Genomic DNA, 23,669 nt, shown 5'->3' with positions numbered 1-23,669 from the left:
GTCAACAGTTCTGCTCCCGACTATACCTCCCTTCAGGATTTATTGAACAGTCTCAAAAACTGGGCCACCACCAACCACGTCACCATCAACCATACCAAGACCATGGTTATGCACATCAACCTCTCCTCCGACATTGTCCCACCCCCTTCCACTAATTTAGGTCCGAACACACTCCAGGTTGTAGATTCCACGAAGCTCCTCGGCGTCACCATAGACAACAAACTAAATTGGAAACCACACGTCAGTGAAGTTGTCAAATCCTCCAGTTTCCGTCTCCACCTCCTCCGCCGACTCAAGTCCCTCGGAGTTCCTGCACCCGAGCTCCTCAGTGTTTACTCAACATTCATACTTCCCAAGCTCACCTATGCCTCCCCTACCTGGTCTTCCTCCCTAAATGCCACACAACGTAAACACCTAGAAAAAGTGCAAAAGAGGGCATGCAAGATTATTCTCTCCCTTTCCTACTCCACATATCAAGAAGCGCTCAACACACTGACCCTTTCGACTCTCACTGACCATCACCACGACCTCATCTGCAAATTTGGTAAGAAGCTTCTGCACCATCCTCGACACCGGCTCCTACTAACACCTGGGATCCCTAGCCCGAGAATTGCTGTACGACACCACAACCGCATCCAACCCATATGTGCACGAACTGATCGCTAAAAGAACAGCCCAGTCCCAAACATTGTCAAAATTATCAATTACATGTAACAAACCATTGTATTCACTCCCAGTAAATACTACTTCTTGCACTGTCACTATGTTGAAATGCCCTGTAGTCTGAGCTTTTCCCTATCTAGTTATTATATATCATATTTATATCACTTATGTTATTTGTATATTATTTGTAATTCGAAACCCATTCCCCAATTATGTAACTGTATATTTTGAGCCTTCTGGCTGCCAAGCTCTTTCAATAAACCGTTAATTATTATTATTATTATGATTACACACACACACACACACACGCACACACACACACACATACACACACACCCCTACACACACACACACACACACACTTTACAAATAATACTGAATAACTTAACATGCAAATATTGCAAGGCCATCGTGTATTTGAAACTTTATCATTTTAATGTAAATAAAATAATTTGTTTTTTAATATTTTGTATTTACAACATGAATATTATTAAAGCCTTAAATAATACCATCAAAATGACGGAATGGAAGCAGTGGTCATTTCACTTCACAAGTATTGATGAGTTCGAGTTCTTATGAAGCTAACTGCCAAGTGATATCATTCCTGATGAAGTCTGGCGGTGCTGGAAAGGTTTTTACTGTGGCGATGACCGGCAACAGATTTCCGTCTTCAAGTAATTTCACTAATCAGTCCAGTAAAACAAAATAAAAGCCAACTTAAACATTTTAAAATCATAACTTCTTCGTCTTGGTCTGTGTGGTTAGAAAAAAGTAAATGCCAGAATGAGTCTCTTGATGAGCCTCTACAAATTATCTTGTGTTGATAATGTACCACAATATATTTTTTGATGTTTCAATGTCTTTCCAAAAATCTTTTATATCAAAAGTGTTCAAGGATGTTTTTTAAGATCTTGAGAAAATTTTACAAAAAATATATCTTGTTTTAATATTGTTCTCTCATGTAACATGACAGCTATTGCGGCCATATAAAAAATATTACTTATACTGAACGATTAATGGATTTTGGTGATATTTTTCTGTAAGGATCTCCTGGTGGTCTCTTAAAGTCTCCTTTGTTTTTAAATTATTCGAAACTGCCGTTAGGAGCTGTTCCGTCAACGTGATGGTTGTCACAGTGCTAATTTTGAGAGTGTTGTGATTCATATCTTTCTTACACCATCAGTTTGATTTTAATGTGATGTGTTAGAGCGAACATCCATTGTATCTGAACATTACACAGAGTAAAGCGTCACTTTCGATCAGGACTAGATGATTTTATTAGCTAACATCATGTGATTGCTCTCTCATGTACACGCAGAGCTCTAATATTTTATTGTTTCCTTTCTGAACAATGTTATCACAAACTCAGTCAAAATGATGCTACAAGATAAAGAGAGACCCAAAAGGAGGAGTATGAAGGGTCCTTGCATGTGGACGAGTGTCAGCGCTTGATTCCTTTTGTCACCTTCTTGTACAGCGACCACCTCCTGGCCTTGCTTCTTTTGGTATTCCCGCTTTCTTCCGCGACTATCTTGCCTGGCTTTGCTCAGCATATCTTCCATCCATTTCTCGTACAATCCGGACTAGAATATACGAATTTTTAGTTGTTTAATGACAAAATGTTAGCTAAATAAGGAAAGCTAACACATAAAAATACTTTTCCTGAAACGGTATTTTTTTTTACTTTCCAATGCCACCAATAAAATGTTAAGAGCCTTAAGATAATGATGATGGTAATGAACATATTCTTTCCTAATGACATTATTAACCGCCTTATCTATTGTTACAATCATTACAGCTTCTCAGACTCCACCCTCTCTCAATAATACATATTAATATCTCATTCATATCTGTATCGCTGTAGCTAGTCGTGCTAGTTGTACTCTTTGGTATAGTTTTTTGTTTCTCTGTTAAGGCATGCAATTAAAATAAAAGGGATATTCATGGAAGCAAACTTGCATTAACCTGCAAGCGGTCCCGGCAAGAACTGAATATAATAATCCTAAAAGTTATCCTTAAACCTAATGCTCTGCAACCCCAGTTTTCACTTTAGTTTCCAAGTTTTGTCGATAAATGGTGATAACAATTTTAAAGGAAATGTGACAATTAATTGAATGATGAAGAAACTTTCCTTTTTCAATATATTATGACCTTCCATCTCACTTATAGTACAGGTAAATATGCAAGTTCAAATTGTAAAATATTTTCCTTATAATTAAAATCAAAGCGTTTCATAGAATTTAATGATTTATCACCTCCAAACACTTTATTCACCTCGACGATGTACAGCATAAGTTTATCCAAGTGGGGTTTGTAGGGAGCGTCGTGGGGTATGGGCCACGCTCCGAGGGCCGGTAAAACGCTCTCTCTTCCAACGTACATTTGTGTGCTGCCATCCACCCTTGTGAAGTGATCAGCGATCATTTGCTCCAGGTAGCGACGCCCGTCCATGTAAGATTCCCTGAAAGATCACAACCTTAAAGGTATAATGTATTTTCTGTATGATGCATTACCTACTTTCCAACATACAGTAGTACTTCTAAGTGTTAGTGAAGGAAGATTTTGATGTTTATAGACTATTCACCGTTGTCTGCACCTCTCAAGTTAACAATTCTTAAAACAGAACTTGAGGCAGCTGAGCAAAACATGAAAAATTATCTTTGTTTGTATGGTTTATCTATTTCCAGAAAAATTACAAACAAACGAGTGGGCAAATGGAGGGAAGCTTCCCAGTTAATTTCATAGAGTGTTCACATTTTACAACATACGTTCCAAGTTTTATGAATATTATAAAGGTAAACATGAAACTGACTGAGATATATGAATAACAAAATGGATTTATATAGCAAAGAGGAATTAAGGGCGGCATAGTTTCCTCAAGGATTTCAAATGTAAGAGCTTCGAGAAAACGGATAATTATATATCTACTTATTAGGATCAAAAACAGCAAATTTTTTGATGCCTTGAAAAAAATTGATATTAACAATTGATATAGAGTGAATTATTTTGTTTTTATTTATCAGAATAATACAGTCCTATTAAGTAACGATCATACTACAAAGTTTAGGGTTAGACAGGGAATATGTGCGATAAGTTTATCCAGAAATTCTGATTAGAGAATTGGACAGTAGTAAGAAAACAAAAAACAAAAACATGGTATAGTCAGTGCTGTACGCGTCAATGAAAAAAGTGTCCGCGTAAACGGACGAGAAATTTGATGCCGTCAGGGTTGGGCGTAAAAGATTTCACAAATTGACGCCGTTAGCGTCAGCGTCAAAACGTAGCGTCAACGAGTTTTCAGTCACGTACAAATGGAGCCCCGAAATGCGTATTCTCCTGTGTATGGGAGTAACATATGGAAACTAAAAAAATATTCATTCATTTTTAATCATTTGTTATGATTTATATTATATCATTTTACTTATTCATTTGTTCCCCCGTAAGAATTCTAGCATCTCAAAATGCTTGTCGCTCATTCTGCTGCTCCTTGCCCATGGAGAACATGCGCTGCACGGCAGCACTAGAGGGGATGGGGGTGTTGTATTTGATGAACAACTCCCTCATGGCCTTGTCGGTGGTCTTTATAATAAGATAATTGAAAATCGAACGTGGAAAAATCGAAAATTTTAGAAGTTGAACAAATTGACGCTTGTCGCTCCGCTCGGGTGAAAAGTTGATTGCGTCACTTTTAGCGTCACCTGCCCAAAAAATTGATGGCGTCAGTGTTAACAAAGAGTTGCCGCCGTCCACTGACGGCGTTAAATCAACGTACAACACTGGGTATAGTTATATATAGTATTCGGTATGCAGTTGTCACTCCCATTATTTTAGGGGGTATAGTGGCAATACAAGCATAGGCCAACATTTTAAGGGAAAACTGATAGTAGAGTATAGAAGTTTAGTATATATACCCGGGAAAATTAATGTAATAGCCTTAGCAAACTGTCATAAACACCTTACCTCTCCTCAGAGGCCCGACGTAGTCCTTGAGCAGCAGTAGGTACAATTTCCATGATATCTGAGAGGGCCTGGAACACACCAGAATCCGATTGTTTGAAGAATTGACGAAATTCTTCTCCGTAAGGAGCCATGGTCACCCTATAGTAAGGATATCAGGATCACGAAAAAGTCTCTCTCTCTCTCTATATATATATATATATATATATATATATATATATATATATATATATATATATATATATATATATATGTGTATACAGTATATATTATTTATATCTTGATAAAATCACACGGGAAAATGGAAACAACGTAGCACCTTAGCTTTCATTGTGATTTACATGATATATATATATATATATATATATATATATATATATATATATATATATATTATATATATATATATATATAATATATATATATATATATATATATATATATATATATATATATATATATATATATATATATATATATATATATATATATATATATATATATATATATATATATATATATATATGCAAGTAAATCACTGTGGGTGCTGTGATCCAGTATATGCTGATAACCACAAGGAAAGAAGAAACACGAAATTCTCAAGCGCTTTCGTGTAATTCACATCTTCAGGGGTGAGTATGACTAAGGAGAAGATATATATATATATATATATATATATATATATATATATATATATATATATATATATATATATATATATATATATAGGGTCATTACTCTAATTCCTGACCATTGTGGGACTTGATCTCACCTCTCTGTATATATATATATATATATATATATATATATATATATATATATATATATATATATATTTCAGGGTGAGTACAGACTAGTCTGTACTCCCCTGAAGATGTGAATTACACGAAAGCGCTTGGGAATCCTGTGTTTCTCTTCCTTGTGGTTATCAGCATATACCTAGATCACGCGCACCTACAGTGATTTATTTGTATATATATATATATATATATATATATATATATATATATATATATATATATATATATATATATATATATATATATATATTGTTTACAGTCTCCGCTTTCCCTCAATATTTGTTTCAGTTACCCATTGCTTTTACTTTCTATTGTGTCCCGTTTTTCTTTAGAATCGAAATTCCAAATTTATGGTAAAAACTAAAAAAAATTTTTGATTATTTTTATATTAGTATCTATAATAGTATTTGTTTCATTATGTAAAATATGTGGAATATGTTTGTATTGTTTGTATAGTTATGAAAGACTGTAAGAAGCAGGTGTGAAGTATATGAAGAAATATAAATTATATGTTGATGAAACAAGAAAGTATTGGAACATCTTTGTTTATTCGACTCTCTCCCGGTAGCTAGGTTGAAGAGGATAGGAGGGTCAAGCTTGTGTGGTGCATATTTATCTATTATTATCTGGACAATCATGGATAATTATGGTGTTAACTAAAGTGTAATATGTTCATTATAGTCTAAAGAGTATTGTAGTAGTGAGAAAGCCTTGTATTTGGTGGAGATAATATTATTTTGAGTGAATTGATTTGTGGCCTTTTTGTATGCGCGTAGATGGAGAACACATATTCATTATATTTTGTCGTTAAATATATTTTGTTGTACTGTTTAAAGCTGTGATTTGATTAAACCAGTTTTAATGGGAACAGTGGTATTACAATAAACACCTGTCAGCTGTCCGGAGATTGTTAGCCAGAAATAAGGTGAGGGTCTGACTTTAACATTTAATCTCCCTGTTAACAGAAGCTGTTATTTCAGAGTCTCCTCTGATATAATTTGCCTATGGGCTGACTATACATCCTCTAGTGAATCCTAGAAGAGGGTGTGATGGTTGTAACATGGGGGCCTGTGTCCGGGAAGGAATGAGTCAAGTATACTAATTGTCTCAGTGTAACCAAGCTGTACTGAAGTGTTTGAAGGTTAGTTACTGTGCTCTCGTGTAGTGTGCTGGTGAGGTTCCTGTAAGCAATTAAGTGTTAATACTTATAAAAATTATGAGGTGAGGTGATTGCTGTGAAAAATTGGAAACATGACAGGAAATGTTGATAAATTTCAGGAAACCAATGATGTTCACTTTTTGTATCAGTATAATGAGGAAGAACTACGTGAGGTGGCATCTTGGTATGAAATTTCTCTGAGGTCATATATCAAAAGTGATATGCAGAGAGAGTTAATTGATGAATTATTGTCTTTGTTAATATTGGAGGAAGTTGAAGGTGTTGGTAATTTTAGTGGTGGTTACAAACAGATAAGTGAACAAGTGGCAATGGAGAAGATAAAATTAGAATTTGAATTTAAGAAAATGCAAATAGAGGTGCAAAGAAAAAAAGGAGAAGATACAGGCAGATAAAGAGAAGATATAGGTAGAAAGGGAGAAGATACAGGCAGAAAAGGAGAAGGTACAGGTAGAAAAAGAGAAGTTACAGGCAGAAAAGGAAAAGATACAGGTAGAAAAGGAGAAAATACAGGCAGAAAAGGAGAAGATATAGATAGAAAAGGAGTAAATACAGGCAGAAAAGGAAAAGATACAGGTAGAAAAGGAAAAGATACAGGTAGAAAAGGAGAAGATATAGGTAGAAAAGGAGAAGATACAGGTAGAAAGGGAGAAGATATAGGTAGAAAAGGAGAAGATACAGGTAGAAAAGGAGAAGATATAGGCAGAAAGGGAGAAGATACAGGTAGAAAAGGAGAAGATACAGGTAGAAAAGGAGAAGATACAGTCACATAAAAAGAAGGTACAGGACGAAACGGAGAAGATACAGGCAAATAAAGAGAAGATACAGGTAGAAAAGGAGAAGAAACAGGCAAATAAAGAGAAGATACAGGGAGAAAAGGAGAAGATACAGGAAGAAAAGGAGAAGATACAGGCAAATAAAGAGAAGATACAGGGAGAAAAGGAGAAGATACAGGAAGAAAAGGAGAAGAGACACTTAGAAAAGGAGAAGATACAGGCAGAAAAGGAGAAGATACAGGGAGAAAAGGAGAAGATACAGGTAAAAAAGGAGAAGATATAGGTAGAAAAGGAGAAGATACAGGTAGAAAAGGAGAAGATACAGGTAGAAAAGGAGAAGATATAGGTAGAAAGGGAGAAGACATAGGTAGAAAAGGAGAAGATACAGGTAGAAAAGGAGAAGATATAGGCAGAAAAGGAGAAGATACAGGTAGAAAAGGAGAAGATACAGGTAGAAAAGGAGAAGATACAGGTAGAAAAGGAGAAGATACAGGTAGAAAAGGAGAAGATACAGGTAGAAAGGGAGAAGATACAGGCAGAAAAGGAGAAGATACAGGTAGAAAAGGAGAAGATACAGGTAGAAAAGGAGAAGATACAGGTAGAAAAGGAGAAGATACAGGTAGAAAAGGAGAAGATACAGGCAGAAAAGGAGAAGATATAGGTAGAAAAGGAGAAGATACAGGTAGAAAAGGAGAAGATATAGGTAGAAAAGGAGAAGATACAGGTAGAAAAGGAGAAGATACAGGTAGAAAGGGAGAAGATAAAGGTAGAAAAGGAGAAGATACAGGTAGAAAAGGAGAAGATACAGGTAGAAAAGGAGAAGATACAGGTAGAAAAGGAGACGATACAGGGAGAAAAGGAGACGATACGGGCAGAAAAGCAGAAGATACAGGTAGAAAAGGAGAAGATACAGGTAGAAAAGGAGAAGATACAGGTAGAAAAGGAGACGATGCAGGGAGAAAAGGAGACGATACAGTCACATAAAGAGAAGATACAGATAGAAAAGGAGAAGATACAGGTAGAAAAGGAGAAGATACAGGTAAAAAAAGGAGAAGATACAGGCAAATAAAGAGGTAGAACTAAGGAAATCAAAAGTACAGGAGTGAACAGGTATAAGGAGAGGAAATGGAGATAAAGATAATAGATCATTTGCCTAAGTTTGTGAAAGAAGAAACTGAGGACTTCTTTATTCAGTTTGAAAAAGTTGCAACTATTAAAGAATGGGACAAAGGTGACTGGGCAAAATTGGTGCACAGTAAATTTAAGGGTAAGGCCAGAGAGGCGTATGTGTGTCTGAGTTTGTCAGAGTCTGTGGATTATGAGGCTGTTTAAGAAGCAGTGTTGAAGACGGTGGAAATGGATCCGGAAGTGTACAGGAGAAGGTTTAGGGACATTAAGAAAATTAGTGGACAAACTCATCTTGAAAAATGTATTAGAGTGGACAGTTGAGTCTTAGTCTGGTGAAGAAGTGAATTTAAGAGGATTAGGGTCAAGGATGACTGTCCCATTACATAATGTAAATCTTGAGAGTGAATTTGTGAGTGACGTTGTAAAAGTTGGGGTAAGTGTTGAACTTCCCGTATGTGGAATAGAGGTGTTATTGGGTAATGATTTGACTGGCGACAAGGTGGTCCAAGAGCCTGTTATGTGTGAAAATCCATTTGATGAAGAGGCTACTGTAGAGGTGAACAATGTTGTGAAAAATGAAGATATGTTGGATGATTCAAAGAAGTGTAAACCTGATGGTGACACACAGTATAATGAAATTGTGTACCCAGCTTGTGTTGTGACCAGGGCAATGTCAAAGAGAAGAGAAGATTTTGATGACATTTTGGGAATAGGTGATATATTTAGTAAAGCGGATGTTATGACCACAGATAATACAGTAGAAATGGAAAATAATAAGGAGTGTACTGTAGAAGCAAAAATTGATGTAGTACCAGATTTTGTTGTGGGCAAGGAGGAATTAATAAGGTTACAGAACAGTTACGAGAGTTTGAGGGAATGTTGGAGTGAAGCTAAGAGAAATGGGGGTGAGAGTGATGTATCAATTGGATTTTGTGTACAAAGTGGTGTGTTCATGAGAAAGAGGAGGTCTGCTGATGTTCCAGCATCGGATCATTGGGAGGTGAGGAAGTAGATTGTTATTCCAAAGGAATATAGGGAACATTTTATTGCTTTATACCATGATTCTTGTTTGTCTGGACATTTGTGAGTCAGGAAGACAACTGACAGGCTACTAATTCAATTTCATTGACCTAATATAAAGAAAAATGTATCTGAGTACTGTAAAACTTGTGAGGTATGTCAGAAAGTGGGCAAGCCCAACCAGATTATACAACTGGCACCACTGAAGCCAATTCTTGCATTTTGTAAACCTTTTAGCAGAATTGTAATCGATTGTGTAGATCCGTTGCCTAAAACACGGAACGGAAATAATTATCTGTTGACAATAATGTGCGTGTCTACCAGATTTCCAGAAACTGTATCATTTCGTAGCATACATTCTAAAAATATTGTAAGAGAGTTAGTGAGATATTTATCCTGGGTAAACCTGCCTGAAATTATTCAGTCAGACCAGGGAAGTAATTTCACTTCAGGAATGTTTAAAAAATTATTAAAGGGATTACATATAATGCAGAATTTGTCAAGTGCTTATCACCCGCAAAGCCAAGAAGTTGTGGAGAGGTTCCACCAGACTTTAAAAAATACTTTAATAATGTATTGTAAGGAATTGCCTGTAGATTGGGATGAAGGTGTGCCTTTAGCTTTATTTACCATTAGAGATGCTGTACAGGAGTCTACAGATTTTAGTCCATTTGAGTTGGTATATGGACATGAAGTGAGAGGCCCATTAAGTATGCTGAAGGAGAAGTGGATTGGGAAAAGTGATTCTCATGGATTATTGAAGTATGTATCAAATTTCAAAAACAGAGTGTTTAAGGCAAGAGAGATTGTTGCAGAAAATTTGAAAGACAGTCAGGAAGATATGAAAAGGTGGTGTTACAAGAAGTCTTGGAGCAGAGAGTTCAAGCCTGGTGACCAAGTGTTGGTATTGTTGCCAAAAGCAGGAAATCCATTGAAAGTCAAATTTTGTGGACCCTGAGTGATTGAAAAATGAGTAGGAGAATTGAACTATATTGTAAATACTCCAGGATGATGCAAGTCAAAGCAATTGGGTCATGTAAACATGATAAAATCATATTATGATAAAAACTCTATAGAAAATGATGTGAATGATAAGGTGAATTGTGTATGTGTCAGGTCTGATGATGAAAAGATGATAGATGAAAGTGAAGATATGTAGTTGGGAAGATGTGAAAATAAACTTTTAAATAATTCAGGTGTGTTGAATAATTTAGAAAAGAAACTTGATCATTTAAGAACTGAGAAGAGAAATCAAATCATACAAATTGTACATGAGTTTAGGCCTTTGTTTTCTGATGTTCCTCGGAGAACTGGGGTATTACAGCATGATGTTGAGGTTGAAAATACAACACCCATTAAGCAACACCCATCCAGAGTGAATCCTAAGATGAGAGAGATAATGAGAAAAGTAGTACAGTATATGGTTGATAATGATATGATTGAAAGAGGTAACAGTCATTGGAGTTTACCGTGTGTATTGGTGACTAAACCTGATGGTATTTCATATAGATTTTGTACTGATTACAGAAAAGTAAATAATGTAACCAAAGCTGACTCATATCCTATTCCAAGAGTGGATGATTGTGTTCACCAGATAGGAGATGCTAAATTTGTAACTAAGGTGGATTTGTTGAAAGGATATTAGGAAGTACCACTGACTGAAAGAGAAAAGAAATTTCTTCATTTGTGACTATGGATGGTTTATATCAGAATAAAGTGTTACCCTTTGGTATGAAACACAGCGGTAGTACTTTCCAAAGAATAGTTAATCAAGTATTGGATGATGTTAAAGGTTGTTCTGTGTATGTAGAAGATATTGTACTGTATTCAAAAACTTGGGAAGAACATTTGTATTTAATTAGAGAACTACTTGACAAATTGAATCAAGCAAACTTGTCTGTAAGCCTTGTGAAGAGTGAATTTGCTAAAGCAACTGTAGAATATCTAGGTTAAGTTGTTGGTCAGGGAAGTGTCAAACCAATTAATGCTAAGGTGGAAAGTATTGTGAAATTTCCTGCATCTACAAATAAAAGAGAATTATTATGATTTCTGGGTATGAGTGGATATTATCGTAGGTGTTGTAAAAACTTTTCAACCTTTGCTTTACCATTAACCAATCTGTTGTCAAAGAAACTCCGATTTGTGTGGAGTGTTGATTGTGATGAAGCTTATAAAAAATTGAAACAGATACTTATAAGTCCACCCATACTTTCTACTGCAAATTATGATCCACCATTTAAATTGTATGTAGATGCTAGTGATTATGGAATTGGTGGAGTTTTAATGCAAGAGGAAGATGATGTTGATTATCCTATTTGATATTTTTCAAAGAAGTTTCTTTTGTATTAGAAAAACTATAGTACATTTGAGAAAGAAACGTTGGCATTGATTTTAAGTTTGACCCATTTTGATTTTGATTTGAGGGGGTCAGGCATACCGATCCAAGTGTTTACGGATCACAATCCCCTTGTATTTTTGCACAAAGTTAAATATATAAACCAACGTTTAACAAGGTGGAATCTGTTGTAACATGATTATGATGTGATTATTAAACATGCGAAAGGAAAGTTGAATGTCATGGCTGATACTCTATCCCGTATTCCAATTAGTCATGTGTCATCCTGCGGCTGACTCATTCCTCTATTGGGAGGGGGATGTTTACGGTCATCTCCCCTTTCCCTCAATATTTGTTTCAGTTACCCATTTTATTTAGTTTCTATTGTGTCCCGTTTTTCTTTAGAATCGAAATTGCAAGCGTATGGAAATGACTTTTAAAAGGTCTTGATTATTTTTATATTAGTATGTATAATAGTATTTGTTTCATTATGTAAACTTTGTAGAATATATTTTTGTTTTTTGTACAGTTATGAGAGACTGTAAGAAGCAGGTGTGAAGTATAAGAAGAATTATAAATTATATGTTGATGAAACAAGAAAGTATTAGAATATTTTTGTTTTGGCGACGCTCTCCCTGTACCTAGGTTGAAGAGGATAGGAGGGTCAAGCTTGTGTGGTGCATATTTATCTATTATTATCTGGGCAATCATGGATAATTATGGTGTTAACTAAAGTGTAATATGTTCATTATAGTCTAAAGAGTATTGTAGTAGTGAGAGAGCATTGTATTTGGTGGAGATAACATTATTTTGAGTGAATTGATTTGTGGCCTTTTTGTATGTGCATAGATGGAGAGCACATATTCATTATATTTTGTCGTTAAATATATTTTGTTGTAATGTTTAAAGCTGTGTTTTGATTAAACAAGCTTTAAGAAGAACAGTGGTTTTAAAATTAACACCTGTCAGCTGTCAGGAGACTGTTAGCCAGAAATAAGGTAAGGGTCTGTGTTTAACATTTAATCTCTCTGTTAACAGAAGCTGTTATTTCAGAGTCTTGATAGATGAATTGGACGTTAGTATAGTCAGGGCCTGGGCTGACAAGGAAGGTACAAAAATCTTGATTGTTGGCGATTCCCAGGTACGGTACATGGACAGAGCTTTTTGTGGAAAAGATAAAAGTAGGATGAGGGTGTGCTTGCCAGGAGCTGGGGTGGGGGATATAGTTGACAGGATGGACAATATCTTGTCTGGTAATGGGAACAAACCCATTATCTGCCTTAGTGCAGGAGGCAATGATATTGGCTGGTGTAGGAGTGAGGAGCTTCTTGATAAGTTCAAGACAGCTATAGAACGTATTAGGTCTATCATATGTGGTGTCCTGCCTGGAAGGAGAGTTGGCAATGAATGGTTGTCAAGGGCAGTTGGTGTCAACGGTCGTCTTGACAGATATTGCAAGTCAATATCAGTCCCATTCATTGACAACAGGGCCAACTTCTACGGCAGAAAGGAACCTTTATGCTACGGATGGGGTGCATCTGTCTAGGGATTTGGTGGCAACCCTGGCTGGGTCTCTCGAGAGGGCAGTTCAAAAGATGTCGAAGTCTTTAAACTGTTAGAGGAACATATGAGCACGGGGTGGAGGAGACTGCAGTGGAAGCGAGAAAACAAAGTGAAAGGTTACAGGGAAAGAGTGCTAGGAATTATGACAAAACTATATTAGGCAGAGAGTTAAAACCTAAATGCGACAAGAGAGGACTCAGAACACGACTAAATTAAATGACTACTATGCAAACAGTAGAAGAATGAGAAACAAAATGGATGATATTAGGGCCTTGGTATGTACCGAAAAAATCGATATAATAGCATTCACCGAAACATGGATAAACCTAGAATCACGTGAGTAACCTGTCGAGTACCAAATTGCAGATTACAAATTATTTCACAATGATAGGCAGATTAGGAAAGGAGGAAGAGTAGCAATCTATGTCAGGGATTATCTGAAGTGTGAAATAAATTAGGAACATAAGAACATAAGAACATAAGAAAGTGGGATACTGCAGGAGGCCGACTGGCCCATACAGGGCAGATCCCTTTCACACCCATCCCAGCACTTCCATGTGCCTATCCAACTTCGTCTTGAAGCTCCCTAGCGTCCCCGATCCTACTATAGCACTCGGTAGCCTATTCCACATATCCACAACTCTATTACCAAACCAGTGCTTGCCTATATCCTTTCTGAATCGGAATTTATCTAATTTAAAGCCATTTGTTCTAGTTATTTCGTTATTACTGAGCTTCAGAACATCTTCCATTTTACCCTTGTTAATCCCACTTACCCACTTGTACACCTCTATCATATCTCCCCTAACTCTACGCCTCTCTAATGAATGTAAGCCTAAGCTTTTCAGTCTTTCTTCATATGGAAGGTTTCTAATATTATGGATCATTTTTGTCATTCTTCTTTGTACTCTCTCCAAAGAATCTATATCCATTCTATAATAAGGACACCAGAACTGAACCGCATAATCCATGTGTGGCCTCACTAATGCTAGGTAAAGTTTCAAGATAACGTCAGCAGTTCTGTTACTCACAGACCTAGATATGAACCCAAGAATCCTGTTTGCCTTGTTGCGAACGCTAATACATTGTTTTCTAGGTTTCAAGTCGTTTAACAAATACACCTAGATCTTTTTCACAAACTGAGTTTTCTATTTCCGTGTTACCTAGTTTATACTTAACGTTTGTATTCGTCTTCCCTATCTGTAGTACCTTGCATTTATCAGTATTAAAATTCATTTGCCAGTCTACTGACCACTCATGTAAGGTATCTAGATCTCTTTGAAGGTGTTCAAAGTCACTGTCTGAATTTATCACTCTCCCCCATTTTGGTATCATCTGCAAATTTACTAATCCTACTAGTTATGCCTAAATCAAGATCATTAATGAATATAACAAACAGCAGAGGGCCTAATACAGATCCCTGGGGAACTCCGCTTTTGACAGCACCCCAGTCTGACTTTAATCCATTTATGCTGACTCTTTGTTTCCTACCAGTTAACCATGACCTAATCCATTTTAATACTGATCCACCTATTCCATGTGCTTCTACCTTCCTTATCAATCTCTCATGAGGGACTCTATCGAATGCTTTACTGAAATCTAAATAACTTATATCATATGACTTATCATTATCTACCTCTTCATATACTTCTGAGAAAAAGCTAAGCAAATTTGTGAGGCAAGAACGTCCCTGGGTGAACCCGTGCTGAGAAGAATGAATTAAGTTGAATGTTTCAAGGTGGCTTCTGATTTTTGTAGCAATAATTGACTCTAGCAACTTGCCTATGATTGACGTGAGACTAATGGGACGGTAATTTGATGCTGTTGATTTATCACCCTTTTTGAAAATCGGAACTACATTTGCAAGTTTCCAAGCTTCTGGCACTAGGCCCGATTCTAATGACTTATTAAAAAACCTGCTAATGGATTACTCAACTCATCTCTACATTCTTTTAATATTCTAGCATATACCTCGTCTGGACCAGGCGATTTATGAGGCTTCAGTTTGTTAATTACTTTAAGCACATCGTTACTAGTAATATTGATATTCATCAACATATTTTCTATACTGTCGTTATATACCTTATGAACTTCTGGAAACTGTGCTAGGTTTTCATTTGTGAATACGGAGCGAAAATGACTATTTAACGTACTACACATTTCTAATTCATCATCAGTCATTTCTCCTGTCGTAGTTTTAAGGGGACCTATTGTATCTCTAACCTTTGATTTATACAGTTGATAAAAAGGATATCAAAACTGAGCGGAATACAGAAACAATTTGGATAGAATTTATCGATGGTAGGGAAAAATTAGTCACAGGAGTAATATTAGACCTCCTAATCTTGATAGAGTTATTGAACAACTTATTTGGGACGAAAAGCGCAGGGCTTCCATACATAGCAAAGTCTGTATGGTAGGCGACTTTAACTTTTGCCAAATAGATTGGACTAACCTTACAGATAACTCAGAATCAGAGGATTTTCTTGAAACAATCCAGGACTGTTTCCTAAGTCAACATATAACCGAACCCACCCTGGGTAATAATATACTTGATTTAGTTCCGTCAAACAGAGAAAACCTCATTAGGAATGTCCAGGTAGGGAACGAACTTGCAAACAGCGATTACAAAGAAATAAGATTCCAGTTAGAATTTCAGGACAGCCGTAAGGAAAATTTCATAAAAGTCCCACATTTCAGAAGGGCAAACTTTGATAGTTTAAAGAGGCAGTTGAGAGAGGGGATATCATGCTTGGGGGTGAACTACATGATCTCACATGAGGTGACCTCACTCAATGTACCCACAGAGGGGGAGTGACCTCACCCTACCTGGAGACCTGCCGGTTGAGATTGACCTGATAACGAGATCTGAGGTTGCCGAGTTCCACGACAATTTAAATAATGAGTTACTTAATGCACAAAGGCAGAACATACCATACAAAAAACTTAGATCAAACAATGACCCTAAATGAATAAATAATTATTTAAAGAACATTATTGAGCAAAGAAATGCTGTAGGTAGGAGAATAAATCGGGGTGAAGTTTACCTTCGAGATTACTATAAGGTATTGGCCGGTAGGGTTAAGACCGAGATAAGAAAAGCCAAGAGGAATAATGAGCTGAAGATAGCAAGGGAAGCGAAGTCAAACCCCATGGGATTCTATCAAATGTATCAAACTAAAAAACGAGAATAGATTGGACCTATACAGTCAGATACCGGTGAGCTAACTGATAACGACAGAGAAATGAGCAATAATCTGAATAAATATTTTTCAACAGGGGCTTGGTGTAAATGGGACTGCCCAGTATGGGCCAATAGGCCCGCTGCAGTTTCCTCCATTATTATCTTCTTATGTTCTGATACAATGGGCCTATGGGCTGACTATACATCCTCTAGTGATTTCTAGAAGAGGGTGTGAAGGATGTAACAATATATATACATATATATATATATATATATATATATATATATATATATATATATATATATATATATATATATATATATATATATATATATATATATATATATATATATATATATATATATATATATATATATATATATCTTGATAAAATCACACGGGAAAATGGAAACAACGGAGCACCTTAGCTTTCGTCTTTATTCAAGACATCTTCAGAGGCAACTGTACTTTACAGCAAATGTTAATTAAGAATTCTCCAAGCATGTAGGTGGCTGCAAAGAATGTAGTATGTTCTACTTAGGGCAAACGGGCAAAGGTCTTAGAACTAGACTCAAGCAGCTTAAATATAGTGTTAGGACAGGCCAGTAATCCAATGTGTTGCTTCATTCATATGAGAGATAAAATTCATTGCAGTGACTGGGATAATGCCTCCTCAATTTTACCTTGTACAGGTATATCAATTAAAGTATGAATAGGAACATTAAGGAATCTTGTCTCATTAAACATACTGAATCTGTAATGGCATGGAGAAATTGGATAATTTTGTCATTAAGCAAAGGATTGAGTAAATACTTAGTGACCCAAGTATGGACGACACCTACCGTCCCTAGAGACTTGCTTTCACACTCCTTTACTCTACATATTTGCCTTTCTATTAGCTACTCCCTGAAGATGTGATTTGCACGAAAGCACTTTGGAGCTTCGTGTTGTCCATTTTCCTCTATGTGTGATTATTATATATATAAGAACATAAGAAAATAAGGAGTCTGCAATAGGCCGGTTGGCCTGTGCATGGCAGCTCCTGTCGAGAGCTACTACCACTCTCTATCATCCATGAATCTATCTAGCATCCTTTTAAAACCTTCCAGCGTTCCAGCACTTACTACAAAGATGCTAAGCTTGTTCCACTCGTCCACCACCCTACAAGTGAACCATTTCCTTAACAACAACCTTAACAACATCAACCGAGAGAAGTCGACTTGTGAAAGAGACCTAGGGGTACTTGTAATCCCGGACCTACGGCCAAGAAAACAGTGCGTTAGTGTTCGAAATAAGGCAAACAGAGTATTGGGTTTTATATCTAGAAGTGTAAGTAACAAGAGTGCAGAGGTCTTATTGCAACTATACCTTGCGCTAGTCAGGCCGCACCTCGATTATGCGGTTCAGTTCTGGTGCCCCTATTATAGAATGGATATAAATTCACTAGAGTCGGTGCACCGAAGAATGACAAAAACGATTCCGGGACTTAGAAACCTTCCATATCAGGATAGGTTAAAGAAACTTAACTTGCATTCCCTAGAAAGACGAAAAGTGCGGGAAGATATGATAGAAGTATTTAAGTGGGTGAAAGGAATCAATAAAGGGGATATAGATAAAGTTCTTATAATATCCGAGCAGGATAGGACTCGGAGCAACGGATTCAAGTTGGATAAGTTTAGGTTTAGGAGGGAGATAGGAAGAAACTGGTTCACAAATAGAGTGGTGGACGAGTGGAACAATCTTAGCAACTTTGTAGTAAGTGCGGGAACTCTGGAAAGTTTCAAAAGGAGGCTAGATAGATTCATGGATGATAGAGAGTGGTAGTAACTTTCGACAGGAGCTGCCATGGACAGGCCAACCGGCCTATTGCAGACTCCTTATTTTCTTATGTTCTTGTGTTCTATCTCCCTCCGAAACCTAAACGTCTCCAACTTAAATCCGTTGCTACGAGTCCTATCCTGCTCGGATATTGTAAGAACCTTATCTATATCTCCTTTATTGACTCCTTTCACCCACTTAAATACTTCGACTTTCTAAGAAATGCAATTTTTTTTTTTAACCTATCTTGATATGGAAGGTTTCGAAGTCCCGGAATCATTTTCGTCATTCTTCGCTGCACCGACTCCAGTGAATTGATATCCATTGTATAATAACTGCACCAAAACTGAACCGCATAATCCAGGTGTGGCATGACTAGCGCAAGATATAGTTGCAATATGACCTTTGCTCTCTTATTACTTACACTTCTAGATATAAAACCTAATACTCAATTGCCTTATTTCGAACATTAACGCACTGTTTTTTAGGGCGTAGGTCCGGGCTTACAAGTACCCCTAAGTCTCTTTCACAAATCGACTTCTCTAGGTTGATGATATTAAGGCTGTATACATTTACAGTATTTAATCTCCTAATGTTAAGTGCGCTGCACTTGCTGGTGCTGAATTTCATTTGTCATTTTCTGACCATTCCTGCAGTTTATTTAAATCCTCCTCTAGTGCATTTGCATCTTGCCCTGAATTAAATTAATCTGCCGCCCTATTTTGGTGTCATCCGCAAACTTGCTTATTGCACTGCTGATCCCGGTATCTAGATCGTTTATGTTGATTATGAACAAGAGTGGGCCCAGTACTGACCCCTGGGGAACCCCACTTGTTACACAGGCCCACTCAGAATTAACACCATCTACGCTGATCCCTTTGTTCTATCGGAGAGCCATGATTTTATCCAATTTAAAACTTTCCCCCCGATAGCATGAGCCTTATCTTTTCTCAGAAGCCTCTGATGCGGTACTCTGTCAAACGCTTTGCTAAAGTCTAAGTAAATAGCATCGTTATTCTCGTCATTATCTACTACCTCGAAGACTTTCCTACAAAACGTCAGCACATTTGTACGACAATTTTCTCTTTATAAACCCACGTTGAGAGTCCTAGATTAATTTGTTTTCTCTAAATGCGATCGGATGCTATTTGCTATAATTTATTCAAGAAATTTCCCCACTACTGACGTCAAAACTAATCGGCCAGTAATTTGACGCTGATGCTCTATTTCCCTTTTTGAATATAGTTACTACATTTGCCTGTTTCCACGAGTCTGTCACAACTCCCGTGTCTAATGATTTTGTAAATAAATTTACGAGGGGTCCGCTAATCTGTTCCTTACACTCTTTCAAAACTCAAGGAAAAATTTCATCTGGCCCTGGAGATTTTGTCATCTTTAATTTATTTATCTTCTTAAGAACATCCTCTTTTCTGATAGCGATATTCTTTACTTTCTTTTCTTCATTCCCCTAAATATCAATTCCACCTCTGGCATATCCTTGTGAACTTCTTCTGTGAAAACCGATAAGATGTAGCTGTTTAATGCTTTGCTTATTTTCTCACAATCATCGATCACTTCCCTTCTCTCTGACTTTAAAGTTCCCACTTTGTCCTTGACCTTTGTCCTATATACCTGGAAAAATGCATTGGGATTCGCCTTGGATTCTCTTGCTATCCTGATTTCGTAGTCCCTCTTTGCCTTCCTTACATTGTTCTTAACATTCCTCGAAAATTCATTATACCTATCTCCGAGAAGTTCCTCCCATCCCTTTAATTTCTTATAAATTCCTTTCTTTATTCCTATGTCATGTTTAAGTTTTTTGACCATCCACCAAATTTTTATGCATGGTATATATTGTTCTTGTGCTTTACAAAGTATACTAGTAAATATATTATAGTCATGATCAATTGTTGTGTCGCCTGTGACCTCACCCGTTCCTACCGGGGGACTGACCTGACTGTTCCCAGGTGACCTCACCCAGGTACCCTCTTAACCCCTCATAAACCGCCGATCGAAAGTCTGGGACTCTGACCATATTGTCATTGTTTTTCGATCCCCAATTTAGGGTGAACCTGATTTCTCTGTGATCACTGTTCCCTAGTTTTTCCCCTATTGTGATATCTCTGATAATGTTTTCTTTATTTGTTAATTCTAGGTCTAATATATATATATATATATATATATATATATATATATATATATATATATATATATATATATATATATATATATATATATATATATATATATATATATATATACACATATATATATATATGTGTGTGTGTATGTGTGTGTCAATAAATCACTGCTGGGACGCGTGATACATGTATATGCTGATAACCACATAGGAAACAAGAATACACGAAATTCCCAAGGGCTTTCGTGTAATTCACGTCTTCAGGAGTGAGTACAGACTGTATTCACCCCTTAAGATGAGAATTACACGAAAGCCCTTGGGAATTTCGTGTATTCTTGTTTCCTACATGGTTATCAGCATATCTGCATATCAGTCCATATATCACGTGGCATTCCATATACAAACAATACCGATTAGTGATGATTTTTATGTTTTAATCTTTTGGGGAAAATTTCTGACTGGCAAGAAATGATCACGTAGGTTTCATATGAAACCTAATATAACCTAACTTAACTTAACCTAACCTAAATTAACTTAACCTAACGTAACGTAACCTAACCTAACCTAACATAATCTAACCTAAGTAACTTAAGGTAAAATTCTGCATTTTTATGATAGTAAACGACGCTTTATATATTTTGTTATAGCAGTAGAGACAAACATGTATCCTTATTCTCCAAAAACTACACTTGGTTTTAAAGGCCGAAGCGGCAGTTTTCCCTATTTAGTGTCAAACACACACACACACACACACACACACACACACACGATATATAGAGAAAGATACCGGTTAAGTCTTGAAGGCAACTGAAGATTTTCGGAGTAGGGATAACTTTTTGTTTTTATAGCTACAACTGAAGCGAAATTAATTTTTACGTGGTAAAAATTTTTGTCATTAAAGCGTCATTTACTATCATAAGATTGAAAGATTGTACGTAAAGTAAATTGCTAAGGTTAGGTTAGGGCAGAATAGGTCACGTTAGGTTAGGTTCTGTATGAAAATTTACCTATATGTGCATTTTTATGATTTACATGATCGTTTATGGCCAGTCAGAACTTTCCTAAAACATAGATACAAAGAGGTTATATATAATCGGCAATTATCCCTATTTAGTTTAATGGCACCTTGAATATATTTGTTTTCTTAAGTTAATCAAATATATCTGCATTTAACCTCTCTACCAGTCTTCTTGCTTTATTTTTATATTATCCCTAGATATTCTCATAATTAACCACAGTTAGGTAACACACGTTTCCTAAGGTTTCACTTAGTTGATTGTCATCAGGTGACATTGATTAACCATCGAAATGTTGAGATTTGTGAAATTGTTGAACATTGTGTGTGTGTGTGTGTGTGTGATATCAAAAGAATATTATTACTTGTCTGCGACCCTGACGAGTTGCTCTAGAGTCTCTGGTCTGGGCGGGTACTTGGGCAGTGTGAGGGCGGCGGTGAGGTTGCCGCGGTAAGCCGTCCCCACGATGAAGGCGAATACCAACCAAGCCGCCACCAACACCTGGCTCGAGCTGCTCAAAAGGTATTTGTTGACACTCTGGGCCAGCAAAGTTCCAATAGCTATGTGAGCTGCGTCTCCGGCATTAATTTTGTTATCAAATTGTCTTCTATGCGCTAGTCGTGCAATCTGCTGATAAATAAGATTAATCCGTGTTTTACTTTCCACCAGTTCATACACTTTCATCTTGGTGGATTCCGTGTACTAACAATGAGCGTTTACCAATCACCGTTAATGGTTTACTTCTCCGTGGAACATATACTTAGACAACATTCGTAATATTAGAAATACGTCCCTATTGTCGTTTACAATGAACACATTTTATATTTTATTCTTCATACATGTATATGCTCTCCATATGTTACTCATGATACACAGTTCTTATCTACAACGTAACTATATGAAGTTTTACTATAGATTCATTATCTCTATTGTGAAAATTAGTAAAAATATAGGACATTTTTATTAACTAGTAATGGCATAAAAATTTCCATTGGGGATATTATAAGTGACAGAAATCGTTGTTCAACAAGTTTCCCATATCATGAGTGATGCTGACTATTACCATTATACACATACTCCAACTATGATGAAACATGTTATTAAGAGCAGTTCTTAGAACGTAAGAGCGAGAATCATATTATATGAAGGTAGCCACTGAGTATAATTACTGTATATATTAAAAAACCTAATACCATGATCGTCTTCAATTCATGTTAAGTAGAGTTTGTGTTAACTTTTAAGGGGTAATGTCGCAGTTAGGTGTTTTATTCTGGATAACGCCAGGCTATTTCATTTAGGTAAAAGGAAACCCACTCATTGGGTCAAAGTCAAGACATACTTTAAATATTTCTAACCACTCTCTGTGTATAAATAACACAATAAACAAAAGTATTCCTATATGCACACCATAACACACAAGAGCATCCAAACGTGCATACCGTATATAGCAGCAACGACACCAGGAAAAGGACCACGAGGATTGAAACCCACACCTCGTCTGCCAGAGGGTCGTACAGACTTTGCCAATTGGAGCTGAGCAAAGGTTTGGCCATTGTGAAGTGCATAAACACATGCTCGTAGGCATATGTGTAATCATATAGAAGACTGCGTTGTGGTAATATTGTATGATACACTGTGGCCATCAAGGACTCTCTCCCCGTCACCAAACCTGTGACCTATAAAGAGAAATATACAGAATTCGAGATTAAATTGCGTTGTTAATATTTCATTTAACTAATTCGACACACGGTTTCATTTTTTATTATAAAAAATAATGAGTTTAGGTAAGTACTGTAGTCTTAGGCGTTTGTTATTAAGGAGGAAACGTAGAAGGTGACAACACACCTGATCCCAAGAAGAGACAGGAAGAACACGGAAAGTAAAGTTGAGGGCGTGGGCAATGGTCTTCAGTAGCATGGCGTCACTGCCTGAGTAACTCTTAATGGTAGTACCATCCAAGTGCTCTTCTTCCTCTACACTCCAGTATGGTCGATATGACAATGCCGTCACATTTATACAGGCTTTATGAAAACTGCATAAAGAGTCATGTAAATTGTTTATCTTTGTTCACTTGTCAAAACGATCATTGAC

The 23,669-nt window shown here is 36.5% G+C and overlaps 1 protein-coding gene across 1 annotated transcript; it reads right to left on the bottom strand.

The window, feature by feature from the left end:
* Positions 1-1,166: 1,166 nt before the first annotated feature.
* On the bottom strand, positions 1,167-23,600 carry LOC121874000 (glutamate receptor 2-like). The gene is made up of 6 exons (XM_042377877.1): positions 23,424-23,600; positions 23,018-23,254; positions 21,943-22,205; positions 4,624-4,761; positions 2,938-3,124; positions 1,167-2,246 (listed from the first exon to the last, which is right to left on the bottom strand). Exons 1-6 carry the CDS (start codon positions 23,493-23,495, stop codon positions 1,986-1,988), a joined length of 1,158 nt encoding a protein of 385 aa, XP_042233811.1. The 5' UTR covers positions 23,496-23,600; the 3' UTR covers positions 1,167-1,985.
* Between the last annotated feature and the right edge of the window lie 69 nt (positions 23,601-23,669).

This window comes from Homarus americanus, unplaced genomic scaffold (genome assembly GCF_018991925.1).
Source record: "Homarus americanus isolate GMGI-L3 unplaced genomic scaffold, GMGI_Hamer_2.0 scaffold25827, whole genome shotgun sequence".
NCBI classification, from domain to species: domain Eukaryota; kingdom Metazoa; phylum Arthropoda; class Malacostraca; order Decapoda; family Nephropidae; genus Homarus; species Homarus americanus.
The sequence above is the reverse complement of the archived record's forward strand: the minus strand, read 5'-3'. Positions and strand labels throughout refer to the sequence as shown.